The following is a 22,956-nucleotide window of genomic DNA, read 5'->3' on the forward strand; positions in this document are numbered from 1 at the left end:
GAAGCTATAAAAACTGACATTTAGAGAATATTTTAATACTTTCAAAGCCCTGCATTTAAATTATGTCTGACTACCTCCATAAAGCCAAAACAAAACAGCTTTATTTGAAGGGCCGTGGACATAGTCTGTTCCCATTATGTGAGCTAGAAGAAGAGAAAAGAAAGTAAGGTGAAGTATTGACCATGGATGAGTTGGTTTGATAATTCCTAGGGTCTCTTTCTTCTGACAATGAGATTCTGTGATTGGCAGGGAGGGGTGTTCCTAGAAATAGGAGCGGTAGTTTCTTCATGTTGTGGACTTGGTCTCCTCCAGGCAAACTTTGAAATAATCAAATTTATCTCTAATGTCCTCACATCATTTTTGTGCTCCTCTAACACCCTCTAGTGCCCCTAGTGCCCCTCTCCCCAAGTTCTTAAGTATCCAAGTACTCTCGTTATCTTTAAGATTCTTACTCTAGTATTGCATGTCTCTCTTTCCCCTGCAAGTCAAAACTCCCATAAACATTTAGTACTATTATTTGTGCTAGGGTTAAAAGGAACATAATTTGTTTGAATTTATAATAATGTATGGATGATAGATAGCTCCATAACCCTCCTAGAGGCAATCTGCATTTTTAGAAAGGGTATTTGTTAGCTCAAATGAATCTTTCATTGTCTGGATTTTAAGGCAATATAGGAAAATGAAAAAAAATTAATCATCTCCCAGGGAAGGGCTTTTGGTGGTTTACATGACAATCACATGAACCTTGCCCAAAGAGTCAGATTCCCTAAAGCATTTAGGTGCTTCAAAGCTATTTTTCTCTTCCTTTTTTTTTTGACCCCAAAATTTCCTGTATCTTCTCTCCTTTTCTACAATGGCGTCCATGAAAATAGTAATGGGATCTTCCAGCAGAGAGGCTTGAGCATTGAAGTGTCCTTTTGTATATAAAGGATTAGCTGAAATTAAATCAGTACTAGGTATTGAGAATAAAAATATTGTTTTGTTTTCCCAATTATATTGTTGTGTAAAATTTTATCAGAAGGTTATCTTGTTGATTGAAGAGATCCAATTAGCATCTTTATTTTAAATTATCAGTGAATGTAATCAACAAATTAATATAATCCTCTAAATTAACAGAGGATTTCCACCTTTATATGATGTGCCTTTAGCAGACTACATTAGAGCCAGGGGAAAAAATAATTGGGAAAGAATTGTGATAGGATATTGGAACTTTAGAATTCAATATTAATTTTCAACATGTGAAGAAGGTGAGTGAGTTTACTGATTAGCCTTTGAGTAACAATATATGTTAAGTCCCTGCTTTGTCCCTTAGTAATTCTGAGAGCTCTTTGATCCATTTCATCCACAAAATGGGGATGATGATACTTGAAGTTAAAAATGATGTGAGAATAAAATGTTTAAATATTTTTAATCTGTTAAAGTGAAATATAAAAGTGAACTATGAATAATGATCACCATATTATTGTTCAATTTGATGCTAAAACCAAACACAATTAAATAGAAAAGATTAGCAACCCCAGAATATCAGAGTTGGAAGAGAAAACATTCCCTCTACAACAAAACCAACAAATGGTCATCCAACCTTGGCTTGAAGATTTCGCTTCACAGGTAGCTTATTACTTGCCAAGGTAGCTCATCTCACTTTGATATCTCTGATTCTTAGAATGTCTTTCCTTAAAATTTTACCTTCAAAACATTAGATTTTATAAATGGCTTTGTTAGATTCATGTTTAAAAAGGCATTTTCAAAGCTTAGTATCCCATTACTTTTGAGAAAAGGATAAGTTAGGTGATGCAATAGACAGAGCACTGGAACTAAGTTCAAATGTAGCCCTCAGACACTTGTGTGCAAGTCACATTAATCTCTTTCAGCCTCAGTTTCCTCATCTGTAAAATAGTGATGATAATAACAACAGATTCCTCCCAGGGTTGTTGGGAGGCTAAATTCGGTTGGTATTTGTAAAGAGTTTCTCAAACTTTATAGCACTGTATAAATGCTAGCTGTTATCATGGAGGAGGGGAAGGGAATGAATTATTTGTAGTAAAAAAGAAACCAAGTGAAATTTGATATTCATTACCTACATGAAATATTGGCTTAGGTTTGTCTATACAGCATTGAAAAAAGAATCCATGTGTTTATTTCAGATAAACATTTGTGCATTGTGCTAAAAATGAAATTCAGATTAAGGGGAAATTGCATGCAGCATACATATTTTTTGATTTAGGGGTAATCTTCTCAAAGAGAAATATCCATAGATATTTCTTATGACTTTGAAGTTCTACATATTTAGGGGCTTACAATTTGTTTTTTCTTCTCCTTAGGGTCAACCTTCATTTGTAATACTCACATAATTCCAGTGAAAAACCAAGAGGGAGTGGCTATGATGTTCATCATCAATTTCGAATATGTGACAGATGAGGAGAATGCTGCCTCTCCAGAAAGATTCAACCCAATATTACCAACAAAACCTGTAAATCGTAAGTACAAGGGATGAAAAAAATAGTCTTAATGTTACCATTGTTTCCCTGTCATTCAATTCTTTGTCATCTGTGGTAAAGCTCCAAATTAGGTTTGAATTTATGAATGAACACAATTTCTTTTAAAACTTCTAGATCAGGGAAGGCAAATCTTTCAGAGATGGAGTGCTGGGCCCTACCCAACCCCCCAGACTAAGTGTCATGCCTGCCCCCCTCCCCACAGAGACCATGTACCGTGCTCCTCCTTCCCAATGAGTTTCAGATGTGCCCTACATCCTGCACCCTTACTCCACAAAGGGGAGGGAGAAAGTGTTCCCACTGGGCTGCTGGGTAGAGGAGTGGGTAAATTGAGGAATGTTCTCAGCAAGTATACAGAGGGGGAGGGGAGTCACCCAAGCTTTCTGCTCCCCTCCAGCTCTGCCTGTGAATCACCCACCTCATCCCCTGTGCATTCCCATTGGGCTGCTGGGGTGGGGGGGTGAAAAATGTCATCAGCATGGTGTAGAGCAGTGGTTCCCAAACTTTTTTGGCCTACTGCCCCCTTTCCAGAAAAAAATGTTACTTAGCCCCCTGAAAATTAATTTTTTTTAAATTTTAATAGCAATTAATAGGAAAGATAAATGCACTTGTGGCCATCACCGCCCCCCTGGATTGCTGCAGCACCCACTTTGGGAATCACTGGTGTAGAGGAAGAAGGGAGCAGCCCTCTGGAGTCCCTCTGCCTTTCTAGTAATGAAGTAGAGGAGGGGGAGAGGAGTGGGACAAGTGCCCAAAGAGAGTGCTCTGTAAGCCATCTTTGGCAACCACACTATAGGTTCACTGTTCTAGATCAAGGGTTCTTAAAATGGGGGTCAGTAAGCTTAAGATGAGGAAAAACAATACATCTTTATTTTCATAAACCTTTAATAGAATTTTAGCATTTCCAAAGAGTAAGACTTAAGTAAAAGATGGCAAAAATTACTGACTCCAGAATTGTGTGACTTGTTTTGTGTTTTGGCTTCGGTTAATACAAACCACCATACATTCTATCTATTTATCTGTATGCATGTATGTATGTATTATTCTATACAATGAATACTCCTTAAAAACTGAATACCTACAAAATGATAGATTTATTGTCTATAGCACCTGACTATAGGTGCCAGTAATAGTGGGGACATTTGGAAATACCTCAATCCTTTATGTTTTGTCATTTAGTCTATCAATAGGCATTTATTAGGTGTTCTTTGCTAAGTCCCTGTACAATACAAATACAAGCATAAAGAAAGACTCTCTGCCTTGAAGAATTCTGGAATATAACTTAGAGGAGGAGAAGAAGACATGGTTTGTTTGGGTAATGTCCTTCAGAAGAGATTCTGGGAGGAGTCATCCAGTCTGAGCAAGAGACCTCACGAGAAAAACATACTAGGCTGACTTGAACTTCTAGATAAAAGAGGTTTGTCAGAAAAGCTCTAGAGGGCAACCTCAAGAGAAATGTGTTTTCTTAAATGAACACAAAGATGCCACCAGAATCCTCACAGTAGAAACTTCACTTGATGTTCACCTTCCCGATTCCCAATTAAAAGGATTATAGATATAGGGTAGAAACATGTTTTAGAGATTGCCTAGCCTGCCCGATGTCAAGCAGGTTGTAAGTGACAGGACTGGCATTTGAACCCAAACTTCTGTGACCAGATGCTGAGTTCTTTGCTTAATTATTGTATTCCAGAATTTGCATTTCAATATGCTAGGGGAAAGGAGGAAAGAAAATGACCTAATATATGCAAATACTAAACTGAAATTGCAAATATGAAAAGTAGTTCTGGTCCCAAAAGACCCCTTTTTAAGATTAAATGTAAGCCCATGAAATCAAACCTTCAATAGTTTGAAATATTTGTTTAGTCTAAGGTATTTACATAGTTCTATTTAAGCAACAGTTTAATGGCCTATTAAAGCAATATTGGGCCATGTGCACTGATGTGCTTGGTCTCTAATATTTTGACTGTTTTTCATCTGAGCAATGCCAGGCTTGGGGCTGATGTCTATTAAATTCTCTAATTCGTCATTCCTCCCTGCGACATTGTTTGGAAAATGGATTATTAAGTCACCAAGGCAGAATATGCTGAAGCCCAAGCTTACTCCTTTAACTCATGTGCTGTTTTCCCTTCCTAAACTGTAATATACTCCCCTGACAAATTCAGCCATTCCGGTGAGATTTCCCCAGAGGAAAGCCCTGGTAATGCCAGCTACTGGTTTGGCACAGCATGTCCTGTCAGAAAAAGAGGTTTTCTTCTTTTAAAATCCACTTCTCCTCCCCCTGGAGCAGTCTTCTTGCCCAGTCCATCAAGATTTGGAAAAATGCCTCCTAGTTAGTAAAGTACTAATTTCAGACCTAGTATGACATGGAAACTTGGAACCTCAACCTCTGAATGGAGCATAATCTACACAGCAGTCTCCCAGGATAGAAAGCACAGTTTCTGTGCATTTGTGTTATAATTAAAAAATGCTAAAAATATAAAATCTTTTGCCTATGTGGTGCAGATTCGATTAAGATTCCTTGCCTTAGCTTGTGAACAAAAGAGGTTTCCCTGTACTTCAGCTGTCATTCTGATCAAGGGAAAACATTTTGTAAAGGAAAAGCTGAAAGTGAGTGCAAATGTGGAGATAACATTTTCCAGAGCATTATTTAAAAGCCCTATTATTTACAACCAATGCATTGCCTTTGATTACATCGTTCAATCATAATATCATGTGGGCTTACATTTATTCAAAATTTCCCTTGACTGCCCTGTCATTATGGAGAAATGGTTGATAGCTCTTCCCTTTTATCTTTATTTCATATCAAGGAGAAAAATAAAAGGGAGACAAATTATGTTTGGTCACCTCCAATACGATCTTGTTTCTACTCCATGCTGTTTTGTCTAGTTAGAAGCTTACCACTGACAGTTTTTTTTCCAATATAGCTTTATCTGTTTTATTAATTTATTTATTTTTGTAATGTATCTTCATTTTTCAAATAGAATCATAGACTTATTGTTGGATGGGATCACAGGTTTTATCTAGCCCAAACCCCTGGTTTTTCCAGATCAGGAAACTGGAAACCAGGGACATTAAGCTACTTTTATAAAGATTAAATAGGTACTTGCCAAATGTCAGATACAGGATTTGATCTCAGGCCCTCTAATTCTAGAATCATTACTTTCTGCTGTGTTATGAATGTAAAAGATTTATTTTTGTTATTAAATCTTTTTAGTCGTGTCCAACTCTCTGTGACCCCATTTTAGGTTTTCTTAGCAGAGTTCCTGAAGTGATTTTCCATTTCCTTCTCAAGCTCATTTTACATGTGAGGAACTGAGGCAAAACCAAGTCTAGTGACTTGCCTAGGATCACACAACTAATAAGTGTGTCTGAGCCTGGATTTAAACTCATGAAGTTGAATCTTACAAACTCCAGGCCTGACAAGTTGTCTACTGCACTACCTAGCTGTCCTATAAAACACATAACTAACCAGCTATTTATTTTTATTTTTATTTTATTTTGAATATTTTCCCATAGTTACATATTTCATGTTCTTTCCCTCTCTGCCAAACGCACCCACCCCCCTGTAGCTGACTCACAATTCCATTGAGTTTTACATGTATCATTGATTAAGACCTAATTCCATACTATTGATAGTTGGACTAGAGTTATCGTTTAGTGTCTACATCCCCAATAATATCCCCATCAGCCCATATGACTAACCAGCTATTTTAAATGATGGATCTACACAGGTAAACATATCTTCACTCAAGTGTTTTATGTTTCTTTACTGGCTTCTTTTACCAGATTTATTATTTCATTCCTATTTGGAAGTCTCAATGAGGAAACAATATCTGGCTTTAGAGAGTTACCTGGGGCACTCACTGAAAGGATAAGTAACTTTACATAATGTGGAACAGTATGTGTCAGAGACAGAACTTAAATTCAGGTCATCTTAATTCCAAGACCAGCTCCCTAACCACAATTTCAACACAAATACAAATATTTATTTTAATAATAAGATACCAGCAGCTCTCATATCTGCAGACTAACTGTAATTGTTATATTTTATTTTTTTCTGTGATGGAATGATTTTGGAATCAGGAAATCTGGATTCAAATTTCAGCTCTGAACATGGACATATCACAGACTACAAGTTTCAACTTCTGCTTCATCTCTAAAATAGGGCTGATAATCCTGGTTCAAACAACTCTTCATGAATTTATATATCAGAAAAATATGCCATATAGTAGTTAACTTGGAGGGAAGGAGATAACTATGACCCTTTATGAACTTTGCTACACTGCTTTCAGACAACCAAAATGCAAACTACACTCCCTTTTCCCATTTTATAGAAAACTTTAAGAGCTTATATTCCACCGGCATAGGTTTTGAAAACCCAAAGTTATGTCCCTTTCTCAAGGAAGCATTGATGTATAATTTTTTATGGAGAAAAAGTAGATTAGAAGATCGTAATATCATAGTGTAAGGCATGAAGCAAAACTTGACTTCATCAAATGCCCCCACAATATAACACCTTATACATGCTATAGGTCGGATCCAAAGATAGTGTGGGCAAGCCAAAACCCTCTTGGTGTAGGAATCTCACACACCTCTCCAATAATTAGAAAGATTCAAATGAAAGCAAATCGGGGTTACCTCATACCCATAAGAGAAAGATTGGTGATGCGGTGGATATAGCTCTGGACCCGAGTCTAGAAACCCAGATTTCAAATACAACTTCAGACACTTATTAGTTCTGTGACCCAAAACAAATGTCATAACATTTGTTTGCCTCAGTTTCTTCAACAATCAAATGGTGATATTAGCACCTAACTTCCAATGTTGTCATGAGAATCAAATAAAAAAAATTTGAAAAGCACCTTGCAAACATTAAAGAACCCTATGTATAAATACTGCCTAACATCATCAAACTGGCAAAGAAGGCTTAAAAGAAAAAAAGGACAAATGCTGGCATGGTTGCAGGAAAACAGGATACCTCAAAATGACTTACTTGCATACCTTTGGACCCAGTTATACCACTTCCACTACCAGGTCTCTAACCAAAAGATATCAACAGGAAAGGGAAAAGATCTACATGCACAAAAAAATACATATAGCCATTTTTTTTGTGGTACCAAAAAATAGAAACTAAGGGGATGCCCATCAACTAGGGAATGGTTAAACAAGTTATAGTATTTGATTGGAATTGAATACTATTGTACTATAAGAAGTGATAAAGAAGATGATTTTAGAAAGACCTGGGATGACTTATATGAACATTATAATGACAAATTATGATTCCAGAAGACTTGTGATGAAATATGCTATCCACCTCCTAAGAGAGAAGTACTAAACTCAGGTTGAGGACTAAGAAACAAATTTTTGGAAATGGCCAATGTAAGAATTTGTTTTGTTTAAATAAAAATATTCATTAAAAGAGTTTTTTTTCTTCTTTTCAATGAAAAGAATGGCATGGGAGGGAAGAAAAACAGATATTCATTTTAAAAAATAAGGGGAAAATGCTTCCATCTGTATTTCTAATCACAAAGTTAATTGCTGATGTTAAGGAAGAGCGTCTGCCTTGATAATTTAAGAAAAATGGTTTTGAATCTCACAAGTAGGTTTTAACTTATATTTGATACCAAGGAAAGAAACAAATACCTAGGTAGGCTATCATTTGGTCAAGGCAGAGGGTTATATCAAAGAAAAAGACACATCATTTGCCTTGATTATAAAAACAAATGAAAACAAAGTTATTACATAAGATTGTTTTTGCCATGGGTGGCCTGTGAACTTCCCCAAAAAACTCAACTTGGGTTTATAGCTCCAAGTAGAGGTTATACCTCTCTTGTTAATTAAATTATTTCATTAAACTAATTTTATATTATGAATGCCAGAATTGACAACAATGAGAAATGAACATTGTTTATATTTTCTAACATAAAAGGATAATCTTGATCATCATTGACTTAGTTTTCATGGGGAAAAATAATTTTACATTAATAATAACTAGCACTTATATAACACCTACTATGTACCAGTTCTTTACAATATAAAGTTCTCTATAAATATTATCTCATTTGATCCTCACAACAACCCTGGAAGGTATGTGCTATTTTTAGCTCTATTTTTTTAGTTGAGGAAACCAAGTCAAACGCAAATAATTCAAGCGGAAACACTGGACTAAATTTATGAATAAATATGAGGCAATGATTAAACATTGTATATCATTAAACACTCTATTCTAGTTTCCAATTCCTACAGACATTTCCAAAAGCATAGTTTTTCCTTAAGCCATGCAGTAACCAGATACAAATTAAAGTTTTATAAGCTGGTAGTGGTACAACTCATACTCTAAAAACAACTATTACTACCCCATAGTCACCCATTCACTGAATCCAAAGAATTTCTATTGTTTTGTTTGCTAAAATAATTATTACAATTATTTCTGCTGCAGAGAATCTATAGTTAGTTTCTTTCAAAGTTAAAATGCCTCATTCTAACTGAGGCCTTTCCTATTTACTTCCAGCCACTATTGCCTCTCCACCCAAAGAATCACTTTGTAATTACCACACATATATTTTGAATATTGTCATATGTATGCATATTGCCTCCCTAATAGAATACAAGTTCCTTGTGGTCAGTAACTCCTTTTTCCCTTTGTGTCCCCATGGCCTAGCACAGTGTCTGTCACACAGTAAGTACTTTAATAAGTGCTTAAGTACATTCTAAAAGCTGCATCCAAAACCTAGTCTCTACCTGCCCAGTATAGCTGAGATGAAGAAATTATATGGCTAAAAACTAATAGTGATAATAATAATATTTATTATTCATAAGTTAAATTTTCTGAATATATCTAAGTTATATATTTGACCTTATCAGCTATAATAGTGCCTTAAATGTAGACTTTCCTATAGGTTTTTAAGGAAAATTTCTGAATAAAAATACATAGAAAGGATATTCATAATATTTTTAGTGTTCTCCACTGAAGCTGAAAGTTTTTCTTTAATTCAAAGATGAAGAGCTACAGTACTAATGAAGAGTTTTTAACCACCCGGAGGACATTACTTTAGAAACAATCTATTATTTAGATGAGATTTAATTAAAGGTTTTGTCATATAATTAATGTTTACTACCATCATGTTTTGTTGTTTTTGTAAAAGATTGAATTTGACATGGAAACAGGAGTCATGATACTTTTCAAGAAGAAAAGTATCACATTTTTTGGGAAAGGGAGACATTCATGGCAAGAATAATATCACTTCATTTTTATTCTAATTCAATTTTTATTACCTGCCCTTAATTCTTCCGCTTGAATATTTTAAATATAAATTTGTGGAGGAATCACAGGGAGGTGGTCATTCAAAGTCTGAAAGAACACACAAAGCTTATGAGAAACTAGAAAAGCCAAAATAGACTTACTAATAGATTGATGCAGAGAGGAGGAGAGGGCAAAAGAGGAGTGGAGGTAGGAGTGTGTTAGAACCAGCTTGGAGGGACTCCCGTAAATAGATTGTTTAGTTTTCAATGTGAATGTTTTTGGAAAACAGCAAATACTACGAATCAGGACTTTATTTGTTTTTGGTTTTTATTGTCTAGACTTAAGAAAGTAATGGAGAATGTTAATGATTCAGATTAAACTTAAAAGTGTATCATGAAAAATACGAATTGTATGAAAGGACTGGTATAATCTAAATCAGATTATTTACTGCTTCAAGGAGGTAGTGGGGAGAAAATCTGAATCCTAAAATTCAGAAAACAATTGTCCAAAATTATTTCTACATGTAACTGAAATAATTCACTGATTATTTTTTAAGTGTATAGAACATACATTTTTTGGCAGGGGAAGCCAGTTTTCAAACATTTATGACCACATCCCTGGGTAGATGCTTCATCAGAATTGCCCTGGGCAGGATATTGAAAAGCCCACACGTATAAGAAGAGTTGGTGTTTCCTGGATCTTAAGACATAATTTCACACTACTACTCAAGAAAGCATAAGCTCCCTTACGTTAATGCCTGCCAATGGAACAACCTATGGCCCGTGCTTTATATTCACAGGATGATGCAGAAAGGCAAGACAACTACATAATCATTCACAAGACTTCTTTAGGTGTCTGCTTGTAGGACAGAGTTGGGAAAAAATCTGATGGCTTTTCCCTGAGCTCTGGGTCAGTGCCTTCCATGAACTACAGCTGACCAGAGAAGTTTGGAGACATTAGTCTAGGAAATAACACTTAAACAGTTAAGTTGGTAGCAGAAACAAGAATATTCCTATAGATTGCAAATTGAAATCATCAAGAAGGGGCTACTAGATGGCACAGTGAATTGAGTTTCAGGGCCAGAGTCAAAAAGACCAGAATTCATATGTGATTTCAGATACTTACTAGTGGTGTGACACTGGGCAAATGATTTTAAAAATAAACTTCTGTTTGCCTGTTTTATTTTCTGTAAAATAAAGTTAATAATAGGAACTACCTCTCAAAGTTGTGAGGGTCTAGTAGCATGTTTTTATTCAAAATATAAATGCATTTATATGTTCTTTACATTAAAATACCCCCATTTACTCTGTCCCTCTACCCCTCCCCTTCCTCAACTAGAGGAAGTATCATTTGACAAAAAAGATATATAGACATATAGATATACATATATACAAATGTAATTATATAATTTTTATTAGTTCTTTCTCTGGAGGTGGACATACACAAGTCATTCTTCAAATATTTCTGTGGCTATATATGATATTCTTTTGGTTCTACTTGTTTCATGCTTCATAATTTCATGTAGGTCTTTCCATGTTTTTCCAAAATTAACCTGCTTGTCATATCTTATAGTGTAGTAGCATTCCATAGCAACCATATGCCATAACTTATTTAGCCATTCCCTACCTAATGGGAATCCCTTCAATTTCCAGTTCTTTACCACCACAAAGAGAGCTACTATAAATATTTTAGAACATACAGGCTCTTTTCCTTTTTCCCTGTCACCTTAGGAAATAAATCTAATAGTGGTTTTGCTCGATCAAAAGTTATAGACAGTTTTATAACACTTTAGACATAATTCCAGATTGCTCTCCAAAATATTTGATTGGATCAGTTCACAGTTACACCAAGAGTATATAGTGTCTCCACTTGCCCACTTCCCCTCCATCATTTGTAATTTTGCCCTTTTTATTATTTTAGCCAATTTGATAGATGTGAGCTATTTCAGTTTGATTTGCATTTCTCTAATCAATAATAATTTAGAGCATTTTTCATAGAGTTTTATGTAGTTTTGATTTCTTTATCCAAAAACTGTCTGTTATATCTTTTTACCACTTCAAATTAGGGGAGGCTCATAGTCTTACATGTGTGACAAAGTTCTCTGTTTGTTTTAGATGTGAGACCTCTATCTGAGAAACTGTCTATTCCCAACATACTGCTTTTCTTTTATTCCTGGCTACATTATTTTAATTTCTACAACAACTTGGATGTATTTAAAATTATCTATTTTATATCCCACAATGCTTTCTATCTCATTTATTCATAAATGTTTCTCATGGGCACTATATTGACTATTCTTCTAATTTGCTTATATCTCCATTTATGCATAGGTCATGTATCCATTATGATCTTTTCTTGGTAAATGGTGTAAGATATTGTTCTAAATCTAGTTTCTGTTAGACTGCTTCCCAGTTTTGCCAACAATTTTTACCAAATAATGAATTCCTATTGCAAAAACTTGGATATTTTCTTTTTTCAAACATAGGATTACTATAATCTTTATAAATGTCTGTTGTGTGTCTGTTCTGTTCTACTGATCTACTTTTCTATTTCTTGGCCAGTGCCAGATAGCTCTGGCAATTACTGCTCTATAATATAGTATGAAATCTAGTACTACAAAATCTCCTTCCTTTACATTTTCTTAATTAATTACTTTGATATTCTTTACAAATGAATTTTATTATTTTTTCTAGCCCAAGAAATATTTTTGCTAATTTAATTGGGATGACATTGAATAAGTAGATTATGTTAGATATGATTCTCATTTTAAACTATATTGCTTTTGCCCACCCATGAACAATTAATATTGCTCCAATTAATCAATCCTGGCTTTATTTGCATAAAACATCTTATAATAGTATGATCATATTATGTTAGTTTTGGCGGATATATACCTAGATAATTTATTCAGTCTATGGTTATTTTAAATGAGTTCTTTCTTACTATCACCCTTATAGGATATTGCTAGTGTTATACAGAAATGATGATGATAGTTCCCATGGGTTTATTAAATATCCTGCTACTTTGCTAAAATAATTGATAGTTTCAAGTAATTTTTAGTTGAATCTCTAGGGTTATATATGTACATATATGTACATGTATATGCACGTATACATGTACATATATAACATGCAAAAATTGAAAGTTTTATTAAGTCATGGCCCATTCTGATTCCTTCAATTTCTTTTTCTTCTCTTTTTGCTATTGCTAGCATTTCTAACACAATATTAAATGATATCGGTGATAATGAGTTCCCTTTTTTCACTCCTGAAAGCTTCTAACAACTCCATTACAGATAGTGTTTGCAGGCAGTTTTAGGCATATATTTAAAATTCTAAGGAAAAATCCACTAATACCTCTGCTTTCAAGTGTTTTCAATAGGAATGAGTTTTGTATTTTGTTAAAAAGCTTTTTCTTCATCTGGATCTAATCATAAGATTTTGTTATATAATTTGCTATAATCAATTATGTTAATAATTTTCTTATATTAAAAAATTTCTGCATAACTGATATGAATCCCATTTGGTCAAAATGTATAATCTTTGCAATATCGTATTGTAGTTGCCTGGCTAATATTTTAATTAGGATTTTCACATCTATAGTCATTAATGAAATTGGCCTATAATTTTCTTTCTCTATTTTTGCCCTTCCTGCTATAGGTATCAGCATGATATTTGTTTTATAAAAGGTATTTGGTAGAACCCCTTCTTTACTAATTATTCTAAATATTTTATTTAGTATTGGAATTAGATGATATTTAAATGTTTGATAGAATCCACTTGTAAATCCATCTGTTTGTGACGCTTTTTTCTTAGGAAGTTCATTGCCTAGCACATTGCCTGGCACATTGTAAGCACCAAAATAATGTTAGCTATTATTATCATCAAACTCATAATGGCAACCTTGAGCCATTAGTGATATTATTCTTATTTTTTATTATACTAATAGCTAACATTCCTATAACACTTTGAAATTTGCAAAGTACTTTGAATGCTTTAACTTATTTGATTTTCACAACCTTATTATGTAGGTGCTATATACCCATTTTCTACATGGAGAAACTGAGACCAAATAAGGTTATATTACTTTTCCAATACCATATTGCTAATAAGTGCAGAGGTGGTATTTCAACTCAGGTCTTTGTGACTCCAAATCCAGCACTCTACTATACCAGTCATTCAAAAAGTGCTTATTTTCTGCCAAGAAATGTGTTAAATGTTTTAACTATACAAAAGTGTATTGGATTGCCTTGGGAGTTAGTAGGCTGCCCCTCAGAGGCCTTCAAGTATAGACCAGACAACCACTTGTTAGGTATATCGTTCAGGAAATTTATTTGGGAAATATACTTGGACCAAATGGACTCTGAGAGCCCTTACAAAACTAAAATTCCAGGATTTGCTTTTACCATATTGACAAGGTCAACAGGTAAGATGCAATACAAGGTGCTTATAAATTCTCATTAACATATATCAATGCACATCTGGAATACACATCTGGAAATCCTATGGGGTGGGGAATCTTCTTACTCTTTTTTAAGCACTCTTAAGGCATCCATAGTGGGAACAGGAGTGGGATATAGTGAGAATGGGAAGGGGGACAAGTCTTTGAAAGGATTTGAGTAATTGAGTTCAGTCATAACCTACAGGGACCCAGGAACCATTCCATCTCTTAAGAGCAATATATGTTTTAAAGATAAATGTGATCAACAAAGTGAGAAAAAACAGACAATTTTCCTGTCTTTAACAAGTGCTTAGCATAGAGCTCAGAATATAGTAGGTACTTAATAAATATTTTATCGATTAATTGATTGATTGGTTTCTTTCCAGTATCTTTGGACTTGATATAAATTACCCATAGACTTTCAGAGATAACCTAGTCTCACAACAATATAATCAGAGTAACAGATAATTACAGTTTATCCAAAGTCACACCAATAGTTGTTGATGGAGCTAGAATTTGAACTCAGGTGTCCTAAGTCTGATTGATACTTATTCCACTGGATGGAACCTGACCATTTTACCAAAAAAAAGATCTTAAATATGGTCTGAGAACATGGCTCTGGGTTTTTGAGCTTGGAAGTGAGCAATACAGCTACGAGAAATAGAAAGGCAGAGGTGTGCTGGAAAGAGCTTAAAGGGGCTTTCAAGCAGATGGTTAGATTTTTAGTATGAGTATTTACCCCCTTTGAGAATTAGCAAAGCTACAAATCAGAGCTGGATTTATTATTTTTTATTGCTTAGATAGAATAAAAATAGATAATAGAAAATTATAAAAATAGAATACAGTATAAAAAGAATAAACATAATATAAACATAAATATATAATAAAACATAATAAAATCAGTAATGCTGATTAAACTTAAAAGTATGTCCTGAGTACATGTTCTTGTTTTGTTTAGATCTCAACATTAACTTTATCAGCATGCCATTGTAAACTAGGTAGAGAAACTATTTAAGAAAATGGAAAAGGGTAAGATAGTTTATTACAGCCTTTGAAGTCAAGGGATTTAGAAAACATCTATTGGAATCAGAGCAGTGCAGTCAGCTGAGGTCATATAATTTGAGCAAGTGGTTAGCAAAACCATTCTCTAAAGCCCTATTACCATAGCAGGTAGGGAAGAAAATGCCCTTGTGATTATTTAAATTTTAATGAGGACCAGAAATATAGTCACGGAGTCTTAGGTTGTACATTTACTAGACAATATGACACAGTAATATGAGGGTCACTTCTTTATTGCTGGGTAAAGCCACAGTAGCAGCATGTAGTCTTAGAAGCAAAAGCATAGGGATAAAATTCAGGAAATGTTAGGTCTTCTTCTGACTTTATCCTTCATTTTTATATGACTTCAGCTTGAAATAGTGGAAAGAATATTGTTTTTAGTGTCAAAGGATCATGGCTCAACTCCCAGCCTTGCCAACTGGTGCCTGTGTGGCCTTGAATGTCTGTAGGTTTTACTTTTCTCATCTTTAAAGTAAGGAAGTGTTGGACTAGACGGAAAATAAAGTTCATTCCAGCTATAAATTTGTGAACCTACATCCATCCCTGTGCCCCAGGTTTTCTGGTGCTGACTGGAGATTTTATTGTTTTCCCCTTCAAAAAGAAATTAGATGAAAAGGATATTTAGGACTCATGAGAAAAGAGGATTCTGATACAGACTGCTATGAACAAGTCACTTAATATGTCTCAGCCTCAAAATCCTCTTCCATAAAATAAGGAAGTTTAACTATGGTTTCTTCTAGCCATGATCCTAAAATCTTATGAAGGTAGAGGAAGAAAAGGGTAGAACTGGCCCAGGCACTGGCTATATACAAAGATGTAATCTGTAAGTGCTTCATGCCTTGACAAAGTAACAGCTTTGATATCTGAAATACAGAGAATGACTCTATTTGTCATAATACCCATGTACCTTATGTGAGCAGAAGTCCACAACTGAAACAATAGTGTTTCCTGAAAAGGGAGGTTTGTAATTTTATATGGGAAAAAAGTGGAAAACTAGAATATTCAATTTCTGCTTTTGCCGCTCCTACAAATTCAATAGAGGCTGCTAGATTGCACAGCAGATAGACTATTTGGCCTGAAGACAGAAAGATCTGAATCCAAATCCAGTATCATACACTAGCTATGTGAATCTGGGCAAGATACTAAATTATGGTCTGCCTCAATTTCCTCCACTATACAATGGAGATATTTATAGAACCTAACTCTCAGGATGATTGTGAGGATAAAAGGCGATAATATTTGTACAAATTTTTAAAATTTTTACAAAAAAAAGTTTAGGACAATGCCTATTACATAGTAGCTGCCTAATAAATGTTGGTTTCCTTCAATATTTCAATAATAACTCAGCTAACATTATGATCCAAACAGAGATGGTTCCACTCTTTAGGAGGTTCTACAAAAGCATTCTAGAAGATAAGGATTTACCTTGTCACTATTTCTTACCATTTAACTTTAAAGGAAAAAACAAGATAATACTCATCTATGTTTTCTATCTCATGCCTAAAAGTGATAGCAATGAGAAAAATTCTCACTGTGTATTCTTTCCAGATGAACTGAAACTAGACAGCTAAATCAGTAATGCCATCTAACATGGTCATATTAGCTCAGTGATGCAGAAAATCCCATCTGTAATATCATAAATTTGACTAAACTAGGGGAGCAAACTAAATAGCCTCGAATATCAGTTAATTCAAGGAAATCTTATGAATGCCTTTTAAAAGGAGTATAATGTAATTGATGACAAATGAATAATAGCAGGCATCTGACCATGAGTATGTAGTAATAAGTTTGCTGAAATGATCTATAAACTGCTTTAGAACTCAATTTCCCATGCATTTTAAAAAGAACAACTTATCAAGTAATTTTGCTGCAGTTCACTAAGTTTTAACTGTGGGCAATTGACTCAAGTTTATGTAATTTGTTAGGAGAAATATGTAAGAGCATTTTCCTAAACAGCTGCCATGATGTGTATCTATTTAATCTTATTTGTACAGATTGGAAATAGGCACCTCCAGCTATTGTCTACATCCTGTTTTTCTGTGACTTATTAGATAATACACTTGTTTGGGGGAGGTGTCTTTGACATCATTTTTTTTTAAAATATAAAACAGGTACATTCCACTTCAATGATGCCCAGCACCACTAACTGTTAGATCACAAATGGAAGAGTTAGTGTTGAAAGGGTAGCATTTGATTAGAAAAAAATAAAATGGGCTACTTAACAAAGTTATTATTCCAAATTGCCTATTGTGCAGGAACCTCACTGAAATGCATTCTGATTCAAAACACTCCAAGGTCACATCTTCAATCAGAGCAGGAATAATCCCCCTACTCAGGGGGAAAAAAAGAATAAGAAGGAAAAGTGGTAATAGAAGGAAGAACTCAGCTTATGACTGCCTCATTTTCCTTAGCGCAAAATGGGGATGATTATAGTACCTAAATCTCAGGGTGATTGTGATGATCAAAGAAGATGACATTTGTAAAGTGTTTAGCACAGTGCCTGTTACACAGTACCTAATAATATTTCTTTCAATTAAATATTTCAATAAAGACTCAGTTGATCATTGTAATCCAGATACATATATATAATAGATGATATATATAAAGAAGTTCATGCCCCAGTTTTAAAATTCTTGTTTTGGAAATTTACTAAAATTATGAGAGCTTAAATGATAAATAACTTGTCCAAGGACATTATAGTTAGTATCTCAAAAGTAGGACTTCAGGCTAGGACTTATTGTCCACTACACCATGTTGCACCTCATATTGACACTGTTTTAATTAGCAAAATAGAAATTATTTAAAGGTATTCGTTTATAATGCCTTTTGTATTCAATTTTCTCAACCAATAGATACCAATGAGTTACTATTGACACACCTCCCAGAGTCATTGGTGGACCAGTGTTGAGGTCCTGGGCTCTTGACCTTGGAAAAGGTCAAAAATGAATGGCAGGCTTTCCAACTCCCATGCTAGCACTCAGGGTATAATATATGGGTACTGAAGTTTCATAGGACCATAGGAACATAGAATTAAAGCTAGAAGAGATCTCAGATGCCATTTAGCTTAATTTTACAAATGAAAAAAAATAGCTTCTATTTCACCCAACTCAGAAAATACATGACTGCAATGGCATGAATGTTCATGAACAAATGCATGAAACATAGAATAGTCAAATAGCCATTAAACCCCTTAAATTCTTTCTGAAAGATAAAGACACTTTAGGAGACTGCTGAAAAAATCTCCTGTATTCACTCCAGACCTGAACTCACAATAGCCAATTTCATAAGTTCCAATATTCTTAACCTAACAGAGGACATAGCTTCAGTCCTCCAACAAAAAAGTAATTTTTTGATGTTATTCTTTTTATCTAAATATCACTCCACTGAAGAAATCTTTTATCTCTAAAAATCTGAAACCTAACTTTCAAACTGAGGACCTGAAAAACACCCATGAAGTAACTCCTAAGACCAGAAACATCCATTCTCAGGATTATTCATCTCTTACCTGTGCTGAGGTCCAGGATTAACAGTTACAGAAACTCTATTTCAAGAAAGCATAGGCACGTGCTTCTCTTGCAAATTGCTTGTTTTGATGGGAAAAGAGAGGAAGGTAGGAGAAATCCCATCTACCACCTTGCTATGCTATAATTTAGAAGTCCAATGGAGAGAAAATTTGGGGGGAAATGGGCCAAATATTACAGATCACAGAGGAGTTAGCTTCTAAGCAATAGTCAATCTTTTCTTCCTCCCTTTGGGGCAGTCCTTCGGTCTTAGGGAAAATCAGAGCAGTTATCTGTTTCTTCTTAAGCAAAAGATTAAGGTACATATAAATCTCCATGGAACACACTCCTTCCAATAAAAGTCTCCAGCTTATAACCTCATCATACCTATTCAAGCATTCATCAAATTTGATCAGGGGCTCTCCTGATTACCTCCATCATTCTATATCAGTGAGGATGTGGATGATAGGCCAGTGGAAAACACTGGGCACTGAAATGCACAGTGACAAAAAGCAAGCCAACTGTAGACTATATTATTTTTTGTAATACCTTGCTATTTGGCCCTACTACATTGTTGCTAATATAATATTAAGAGATCATTGTACAAGTACTACCGGTGGAGGACTTGGAGGACCAAAGAGTGGGATTGTTAGGAGTGGCTTGCTTTGGTTGCCTCAGAAGAACTAAGGGCTCAGGATTTTGATATTGCCTAATGGTCACCAGAGTTCAACACAGTCATGGGGAACTTTGGTCATTATAATGTTTGATGGGTGAAACACAATGGGAAATTCAGTTAGAGGAGTTCCACTAAGGTGAATCAACTCAAAGGGTTCCTTAATACCTATCCTTGAAATCCTTCTTTTAGAGGAACAAAACCAAGATGATGGAGAAGATACACAGAGAAGACACTAATTACCCTCCAAAAACTTTGATATAATAGCTCAAAATGAATTCTGGAATAGTAGAGCTCACAAAAGGACAGAGTGAAACTTTTTTAGGTCAAGATAACTTAAAACATCAGCATAAAAGGTTTATCTCACCAGGGTGTGAATAGAATACAGATGTATATCCTGACAGGCGTCACTTTAGCAAGCCTGTGAAGACATTGGGGGTGGCTGAATCAGTAGCAAAGGCTCCCAGAACTCTCAGTCACATGTGTTTGGGTACACTCAGGCAATGTGTTTGGGCAACAAGTCAGAAGAAGACTATCCTTTGCTGGCTTTAGGTGCAGGACTCTGTCACATTGCCCACAGGCAGATAGAACCAGCTCACAGTCCCAGTTAGCAATACTGGTAAGAGAAGGAACACTCACACATACCAGTGATTGCTGCCACAGGTGAGCAAAGGATCTTGGTCACAGTTCCAAGGCAGAAAAGAACACTTATGGCCAGTCAAAGACCAGAGAATAGGCCGGAAGAGTATTAAACACAGATCTCCTTAGATCATACAATCTTGAAACAGAGGGCAAGGCTTTGAGTTGAATAAAATGGGATTATATTTTTAAAAATGAAGGGAGGAAGAAGAGAAATGCATTTGGAGAAGGGTGAAGAGAGGAGTAGAATGGAGTAAATTATCTCACATGAAAGAGGCATGAATGAGCTTTTATAGAGGAGAGGAAGATGCAGGAGGCTATCTTGCCCTACAGGAAAGCAGGAGGGGAAGGGGATAAGAGAAGAGGGGGTAGAGATAGAAGGGAAACCAAATTGGAGGAGGTGGTAGTCAGAAGCAAAACATGTTTGAAGATCCACAGGGTGAAAGGAGAGAGAATAGCATAAATAAGTGGAAAATAGTATGGATGGTAATACACTTTAATTATAATGGTGAAAAACAATTTTACAAGAAGTCTTTCTAATAAAGGCTTTTTTTCTCAATTACATAGACAAATGAGTCAAATCTTTAAGAATACAAGTCATTCCCCAATTGATAAATGGTCCAAAAATATGAACAGGCAGTTCTCAACTAAATGATTAAAGTGATCTATAGTCATGTGGGAAAATGCTCTAAATCATTATTAATTAGAGAAATGCAAGTTAAAATAATTCTGAGGTACCACTCTACATATATCAGATTGGCTATTATGACAGAAAAGGAAAATGACACAAGTTAATGGGGTTGTAGGAAAATTGAGACGCTAATGCACTGTTGGGTGAGTTATGAACTGATTCAACCAGTCTGGAGGGCAATTTGAATCTGTACCCAAAAGACTATAAAACACTATATATCCTTTGACCCAGCAATAACATTATTAAGTTTATGTCCCAAAGAGATAAAAAGGAAAGGGTATTATATCTATGAAAATATTTATAGCAGCTCTTTTTGTGGTGGGAAAGAACTGATAAGTTGAGATATATAATGGTAATGGAATACTATTATTGAGCTACAGAAAATGTTGAGCAAGAAGCATTCAGAAAAACCTGGAAAGACTTACATGAATTCGATGCAGAAGTAAGCAGAATACAGTTTTGTGCAATGTAACAATATTGCACAATGAACAACTGTGAATAACTTTTCCTTAGAAATATAATGATCCAAGGCAATTCCAAAGGACACTTGATGAAAAATTCTACCTACTTCCAGAGTCTGAATCCAGACCAAAGCATACTATATTTCACTTTCTTCTTTTTTACATATGAGTCTTCTACAAAAGTATTAATATGGAGAAATGTTTTACATGATTTCACATATAAAATCTATATCAGATTGCTTACTTTCTCAGTGAAAGAGAAAGGGAGGGAGGAAAAGAGGGAGAGAATTCAGGACTCAAAAATCCTTCTAAAATGTTAAAAAATTAAAGTAAAAAATAAAATGTTAAAAATTGTTTTTACATGTAATGGGGGAGCTTGTTCTAGCAGAGGAGCGCAGCTACTCGTATACCATTGACCGAAGAACGGTACACCTCTGGGAAGGTCATCCTCTTCAACTGTACATGTAATGGGGAAAATAAAATATTAACAAATGAAGGGGAAAAATAAAATATTTCTCTTGGTATAGGGTATCCTGAAATATTTGCTTTGGTACGTTCCCTAATCTCTTCATTTTCTGCATTCTGTCAGTTACCCAGATTTCTTTCTTGTCCTCTTTATTTATAGTACACACTCTGGGTTATATTTAATATGATCTCTTCAAACTTCTAAGAAAAGATGCTAAATACAATGTCCTCTACATAGGTGGAGGATAATTAAATAATGAAGTCTAAAGTCTTTGTAGAACTCCACAAGTGATGGATGGCAAGGAGAGTGACCTATTGCACTAAATGAAGCCCTCTCCCATTCAACAAAATCTCCCAGTAGTCCCCAACACACCTAATTCTACCAGGTTTATCTCCTTACTATTTCTCAACTACCCACCAACTTTGTTCCTTTATCTAGCACTTTATTTGTACTATTTAAAATCCCTTCCTTTCCCCTTTGCCTCCTATCTCTACCTAGTTCACTTAAGACTATAGTAAACTTGGTACCTACAGAAATACAACTGATGTGTATATTGAATTTAAATAATATAATATATACAATACAGTATACTTTCATGTGGTTAGGTAACTCTGACATTCAAAAACATGCACTCTTTTACATCATTCTTATAAAGTTCTTGAGCAGTATTCCTTGTTCCAGATATGGATGGCTCAGGTATTAATAATTCATCTTGGATGGTATGGACAGATATTAATAATTCCCAGTTGTTATTATGGGCTATAAAACACATACCTATACAGATAAAAAATTTAACTTGTAATGTGTTTCTTTTCTTCTCTTTTTTCTTCTTTTATTTTTGCATTTACTTGTAGGCAAACTTTTTGGGTTCAAGTTACCTGGTCTGAGGCTCCTAACATACCGAAAGCAGTCGTTACCACAAGAAGACCCAGATGTGGTGGTGATTGACTCATCCAAGCACAGTGATGATTCAGTGGCCATGAAGCACTTTAAATCCCCTACAAAAGAAAGTTGCAGCCCCTCTGAAGCAGATGACACAAAAGCATTGATACAACCCAGCAAATGTTCTCCCTTGGTTAACATATCAGGGCCACTTGACCATTCCTCTCCCAAACGGCAATGGGACCGACTTTACCCTGACATGCTGCAGTCAAGCTCCCAATTGATCCATTCCAGATCAAAAGAAAGTATTTGTAGTATACGAAGAGCATCTTCAGTACATGATATAGAAGGATTCAGTGTCCATCCCAAGAATGTATTTAGGGACCGACATGCAAGTGAAGGTAAGT

At 35.0% G+C, this 22,956-nt stretch overlaps 1 protein-coding gene across 1 annotated transcript in view; it reads left to right on the forward strand.

Annotated features, from left to right (window-relative positions):
• KCNH7 (potassium voltage-gated channel subfamily H member 7) overlaps window positions 1–22,956 on the forward strand; it is a 606,664-nt gene that overhangs the window by 409,050 nt on the left and 174,658 nt on the right. The window contains exons 3-4 of the mRNA XM_044666562.1: window positions 2,322–2,477; window positions 22,522–22,950. Of these exons, the coding sequence (XP_044522497.1) occupies window positions 2,322–2,477; window positions 22,522–22,950 (585 nt within the window). The remainder of the gene's footprint in view (window positions 1–2,321; window positions 2,478–22,521; window positions 22,951–22,956) is intronic.

The sequence above is a fragment of the Gracilinanus agilis genome, chromosome 3, assembly GCF_016433145.1.
Source record: "Gracilinanus agilis isolate LMUSP501 chromosome 3, AgileGrace, whole genome shotgun sequence".
Taxonomy (NCBI): Eukaryota; Metazoa; Chordata; class Mammalia; order Didelphimorphia; family Didelphidae; genus Gracilinanus; species Gracilinanus agilis.